Source organism: Frankliniella occidentalis, unplaced genomic scaffold (genome assembly GCF_000697945.3).
Source record: "Frankliniella occidentalis isolate FOCC.00 unplaced genomic scaffold, Focc_3.1 Scaffold71, whole genome shotgun sequence".
Classification (NCBI taxonomy): domain Eukaryota; kingdom Metazoa; phylum Arthropoda; class Insecta; order Thysanoptera; family Thripidae; genus Frankliniella; species Frankliniella occidentalis.
Window position 1 is genome coordinate 1,020,506 of NW_026267201.1, and position 6,568 is coordinate 1,027,073.

At 50.2% G+C, this 6,568-nt stretch overlaps 1 protein-coding gene across 1 annotated transcript in view; it reads left to right on the forward strand.

Moving 5' to 3' along the window:
- LOC113206289 (high affinity cGMP-specific 3',5'-cyclic phosphodiesterase 9A) overlaps positions 1–6,568 on the forward strand; it is a 176,708-nt gene that overhangs the window by 122,150 nt on the left and 47,990 nt on the right. Inside the window, exon 8 of the mRNA XM_052268509.1 lies at positions 3,504–3,609. Coding sequence (XP_052124469.1) covers positions 3,504–3,609 — 106 coding nt within the window. The remainder of the gene's footprint in view (positions 1–3,503; positions 3,610–6,568) is intronic.

Consider the following 6,568-nt stretch of genomic DNA (forward strand, 5'->3'; position numbering starts at 1 on the left):
GGGGTTTAGGGGGGGGGGTCTGCGCTACGGGCTATGGCGGTCATAGGAAAATGACTAACGCACTACACTGCGTGCCGTGCCGCCCTGCCTTCAACCAAAATCCCTCTCCCCTTTCGTGTTCCCCCTCCTGTCGCTGTTTGACTCCCCCTCCTCTCTCTCTCTCTCTCTCTCTCTCTCTCTCTCTCTCTCCCTCCCTCTCCCTCCCCCTCCCTCCCCACAATAATCTGTCCGATTCCTTGCAAACTGTGCGTACATATATAAAAGAAATAGTTTGCAAGCTTAGGAAGAACTGGTGCGTGTTACAATTAATCCAAAATTCGTTGCATTAGCTGCAAATAAAATCGTTTGCAAATCGAACCTTTTTCGATTTTCCGCTGCTTTCCGCCGCTCTTCCTTTCCTTTGTCAAGGAGGACGCTGCTACTTCACTGTCGCTTCCGTTCCTCCTCTTGCTCTTTATTATTCTTCAGCCACGGTGATGCGTAGAATGCGCGAAAGCGCGGCACAGGAAAACCAAGTGTGCGAACGTGTCACATGCTGCAAACAGTGTATGTATATTTCCGTTTCTATTGTAGAGAGGCATAGGTGTGGGTTAATGTTAGTGACAATTTCACATACACCGGATGTTGTGAAATCTTATTGCACAACTACGGCGTGTGCCTGTATGTACCTGCAGGTGTGCAGGTCTATACTCCTACATGCAGACAGCCTTCACACACTTGTGTTGAGTTTTCTGCGCGGGGAAAAGTTCCGCCCCGTTCGTGCGCTTTACCCGCTCCCTCCACTCCAGTAAGGGGCCGAACTAAAAAAAAAGTTTAAGTCGGCTCGGCCGTAAGCGCAGCGCAGCTAGCGCGAGGGGGCGGTATTCGCGCGCGCACTGCCAAGGTGCGCTCCGGGTGCAGCAGGGGTGGCAGGAGGAGCGGGGATACTGTAAAACCGAATCCTCCGCAAACCGACACGCGAGAATAAAAACCGCTCACCTCTAGCGACCGTTTAGAAAACCGCTTACCTCTTGCGACCGTCTGGAAAACCGCTTACCTCTGGCGACCGTCTGGAAAACCGCTTAAATTACTTTTTAACACATTTTGTGATATTGGTATCAAAATGATCCCGGAAAGACGCTGATTCTATAGATACCAATATCTCAAAATGTGTAAAAAAGTCATTTAAGCGGTTTTCCAGACGGTCGCCAGAGGTGAGCGGTTTTCCAGACGGTTGCCAGAGGTAAGCGGTTTTCTAAACGGTCGCTAGAGGTGAGCGGTTTTCATTCTCGCGTGTCGAAACGACTTTCTTGGGAAGTTTTTTTATAGTATAGTGCCGCGCCGCCTTGGGCCTTCTAGGGCTCGCCTTGCACGCGCACCGCCGCACACCTCGGCCGACGATGCGCCCGCACTAGGAACGCCCGGCCGGCCGGAGACTGTGCAGATGCAGAGGCCCGCGCAATGACCCGGCAACAGAGATGAGTTTTATTTTTAAAAAAGATACATTTTCCGCGGATGCGCAACGTTGCACGGATTAGGGATTTGCAAAAACATATCGCAGAGTTGCAGTAAATGAATCGCAAACCAGTATCAGTACTCTCGCTTCGGTGCCCCCATCTCCCATCTTTTCTACTGTTTCCCTCCACGCGGTGGGTAGTACATATCCCGCTTTGCCCCCTCCTCCTCCGCCCCCTTTCCTTTCGTTTCGTTCGATTTCCAGAGAGGCTCTCTCAGTTTGCCATTCAGTCAGTGAAAGCAACATGCGAAATGTTTTATTCTGATGCATAAGCAAGAAGGATATCTGGTTTCGCGCGCAGACCAGCTCCCCGCAGTGCGTCATCCAAACCAGCCATGCCTCTGCCATTTCGCTCTCAGGGCTCCCGCGCAACCACGCTCCGCCCCGCCACGCCCCACCATGCCACTCCCCGACACACCATCTAACCGCATCTAACACTACACCGTGCTATCCCCTCTCGCATCCCCTTCTATAGCTCAGTCGCCACCTAATCATTGTGGACAATTTTTACGAGCATTCAAATATTTTTACAAAATGATCTAAAAATAAAATAAGGTTCACTAAAAGCTTATGAACATATCTATTTATCACGCAGTTTTCAATTCGCCGGTATGAACACAGAACTCAGTAAGCTATGAATAAAAATGTTCATAAGCTTTTAGTGTGTAGAAGATAAGCATTATGATGAACATGGCTACTTTCCTTCTTTTTCAGGGTGTTTTTACGAAATCGGTAAAGTCAGGATTTTCTTTGCAAAGTCCTATTCCTTTGTTTTCCCAGGAGACGCGAATGTATTTACATAACACGTCAACACGTGTTGCAATAATGCGTGCGCGCTCACTTTAATTCGAAGTGTGATACTTATCACACATTTTCGTTAGATAAAATGTCCCGTGTGATTCCCATGATTTATCACTCCTGGGGGAGTGATGCGTTCTTATCACAAATTTTCTGTGATACATACAAAATAATGCGACGATTCCGGATTTATCGCAAAACGGTGTTGCACATTGCACAAAACTATGACACCTCGAAGTATCGCTCAAATAAGTGCTAGTCACAACAAATAACACTGTTAAGAATTACAACAGTGAATACCTACAGAATGGACTGGTAATTTTAAAAGCAGTATAATCCTGTAGTTTGCACTGTATACCTTCTGGAGGAAAGTTCTTTTCAAGCAATGTCAAGTCTATATCCCTCAAATACCAGTCGAACAGATTTTGACCGAAGTATGGAAGTACAGCACGATCTGTATGAATTCTGTTTTTGAGTACAGAATTTTTAACAGTGAAGCAATTAATTTAATGTTGTACTTTTTCTGCAATGACCATCACAGCATCGTGCAATATTTCTGTATCACAGAAAACGTGCAGTCAGTATCACACACTAATTTACAGTGTGCAAAAAAACTTTCTAGCATAGATGTACATTTGGAATAAAAATTACTGCGAAAAATATCCTTGTAAGTTTACGATATATTTGTAATTGCATAACAGAATTTGTTGTTAATTTACGCAGCCCATTCGTGCTCTTCGATAAATTTCAAGTCGATGTGTTATGCTTGTAATTTTACCATTTTAAATCGTAGTTCTACGACACGCAAATTTTACGATATAATTTTTTCCCCGTAAAACCCACAACTTTAATTGAAAACAGTAGTACAACAGTGATTGCACAATAGGGAAATATGCCCCGAGGTAGACCGAGGGGGAAATGAAGTCCTGCAGCTGCTGTCGCTCATTGAAGGTGTTCGTCGAAGAGGTGCCGCCCCCCCCCCTTTTTCCAACCCACCCCTAGCCTGTGCCAGTTATTTCCCAGGGGTGGCCCCGTAATGGCGGGGCGATGTCGTGCTAGCGCGCCGCGCCGAGACAATGTAATGTCATCTCTTCTTCCTCACGGCCGCCGCCATACCGTTGTCCTCGTTGTCGTTGTCGTCATCGTCCTGGCCGCCGTCGTCGCTGTCACGCCGCCGTCATTACCGTTCTGTCTCTGCCCTGGCCCGCAGGTTACTACAAGGAACTGCCGCCCCCGGAGGACTGCAGGCGGCTCCAGTACCGGCGGCGCAGCCACGAGGAGCAGCGGCGGGTCCGTCAGCTCTTCCTGGAGATCTGGTGAGCCCAAACACACACGCGTCAACCTTGTCGCGTCAACCACGAAACGACGTAAAGTATAACGAGTGATAACCATAAAAGATGTGGCGCTCGATGGGGAAATGTCTGATACTTGTTTTCGTGTGATTAAAATAAAAGGAGAGTTTATCAAAGAAATTGTGAAAATCTTCCCTTGACACAATCAGAATCAGTGCGACGTGACCCCGGTGTGCATTGTGCATTCTAAATATGGTGAAAGATAATTTTGAATGCAGCGAGAATGTGTTCCTAAGACATCTCAATAAGATGCAAATTTGTCCCTAAACTATAAAGACACAAAAAATCGTTATGCGTGCTATGTACTTAAAGCACGTCTTGGCTGCAAAATATCCTTTCTCATTTAGAAATATACATTTTTCTAAGCATTAAAGTTATGGTAGGCTGAACAATTGTCATGGAAGTTTTTGGAAAGGTTTTATTTAAAGACGCGCACACTTTATGTTCAGTGCGGCTGCTCGCCCCAATAGGACAATAATGAGCAGACAATAAAATCCTTGGCTCACTCCGCGGCGGGGGACACGCGGCGCGTAGGCGTCATTCCTGTCCCATCGGGGGGACGGCGCCGCCGCCGTGGAGTAAAGGGGGGCCGCCCCCGGGGGCGGCGCCATCTGGGAGGGAAGGCCCAGGGCGGGCCCAGGGGCGGGCGCAGGTGAGACGAGGAGTAGGGGCGGGGCGGGTGGCAGAGGCTTTCGTTTATGTCCCCTCGTAAAAAAACGCCCGTTATTTTACTGGGGTCTTGGGGGAGGGGGTGGGAGAAAGGGTTGGTGGTGGGTGAGACACGGCGGGGCCCCGGGTTGTTGAGAGAGAGAGAGAGAGAGAGAGAGAGAGAGAGAGAGAGAGAGAGAGAGAGACGCCAAAGAACTGTATTTCCCTTCCCCCACTCGCTCCGCGAGCCGCGACAGTGCCGCGCGTCCGTAACTGCAAGCAGCATTGAAGAGGGCCGTTTCTAATAAGTTGTGTTTCTGGTAAAGAGTCCTATTTATTTACAGTTTCAGAGGAAAAAAAACAAAACAAAGTTTACGTTTCTTATAAAGAATACTGCTCTTTGTGCCGTGCTTTACAAAGAACCTTTGTACTGCAAAAATAAATTAATCTATTTTACGAAGAGCTCGTGTCTTTCACAAATCGATGAAGTCAAACGAAGAGAATCCATTTGTAATATTAACAATACACTCTTTGGAAGGTAAGGAATTGAGCGGAATTAAGAGTGACCAATATTTGGCGGTTTCTCTCGCGATACTGCGGAATGTGGCGTAACCTACTAACAAAGCAACGCACTCTCAATGGAAATATGATTTTTACGGCACAGCAATTCTGTGTCGGCTTTTCCTCATAGCGCAGCGTGGCTGGCTCACCACCTGTAACTCGTTCGTGTAGTAGTAGTATGCCGGCGTGGCCGACCACTGCGGATCGATCACATGTGAGTGTGTGTGCGCGCACGACTCGTCCCCGCCGCCCCGCGCCTCGTCTGTGTATGGTACCGAATGAATCACTACTCACTCATTTACTCACACGGGCAGCCTATCGGAGCAGAGCGGTCGATGCAATGACCGGTCAGATGCACGACGGACGACGCAAGTTTCGCTCATTCACACTCACTCTTTACCAACCGAGAGACTAAAAACAATTCCCAATTTGCACTAGTTTTTGTAATTTTCATTCTTTTAAATATGGTGATCGGTTTCACTACAGACCCTTGGCTCGCGTCGCAGAGTTCGACAGAATTTTGAAAATGTACCATTGGAAATCGTACACTCAACGACACTTTCACAATGTCCCTCCCTGTCGCTCTCCTGAAGCTCGGCGGAGCGGGGGCGCCCGCAGACAGGCTACGCCATTGCACGCCCGCGCGGTGGGTTGCCTACCCCTCCCACTGCAGGCGCTCGGCCCGGCAGTCGAGGCCAGCAGACGGTCCTCCCGAGCCAGGCTGCTCCGCCCCCGCAGGGCATCGCGCGTCGCATCGCGAGTCGCTCCCATTGTTATTTGTTTCAAAATCGTTCGTTCTTTCGTTCCCTAGTTTCTTTCAGTTTCTGTTTTTCCCCTGCCGTCGTCTGTCCTCACGCTGCTGGGGCACGGGCACGCTGGGGAGAATAAGTTGAGTTAGAAACAATTTCGCCTCTGACCGGCCTGGAGCGCGACGAAACAGAAAGAGAGGGAAGGTAAGAGAGAGAAACAAAGCGGAAGAGACAGACAGACAGAACAGAACAGAGGGGGGCAAGATTGAAACTACATGTTGCTTCTCGCCGGGTCCTGTTTCGGAGGGGACAGGCGCGCTTTCGCGTGTTTTGTTTTGCAGTTGCCATGCAAATAGAAAGCGAGGTTCGCGGCTTGGCGCGCCCGTGTCACGCCGGCCGGGCCCCGGCCGATATGATGGCGATGGCCTTGGCGAGCGCGGGGCAGAGTGAGCGAATCGGGGCGAATATTATGCGCGAACTGCTCCGTGCTGGGGTCGGGGGGTAGGGGTGTGGACTCCATTGATGGGTCTGAGCCTGGGCCCGCACAAACACGAACCTGCTGTTTTGCAGTGTGGGGTCGTTTTACTCACTGGGACGACTCTTTGGGACGGCTGTCGCCTGCTCATCGGGCTGTTGTGTCTGACGTGTCCGTCAAGTTACCGCGTTCCCTGCTCGCGAGGCGCTCAGTATGAGGGGAGAGGAGAGCTGTGCGGGGAGAGCCCGCCGAGCCGGCGTGTGTATGGGGTGGGGTGGCTCTTCCCCGACCATGACGTCTCTCTCTCTCCCTGGAAGTTCTCTGCCCCCCCCCCCCCATGAGGCGCGCGGCGGCTGTCTACATGGTGCCTCCCGTGTGCTATAGCGTGCCGAACTGACGTCAGGGCGAGCGTCGCCATGGCCACGGCTCGACACGCATGTCTACCTCCCCGCGGTGTGTATATGTCCTCTTATCGGTCCACTCCCCTCCC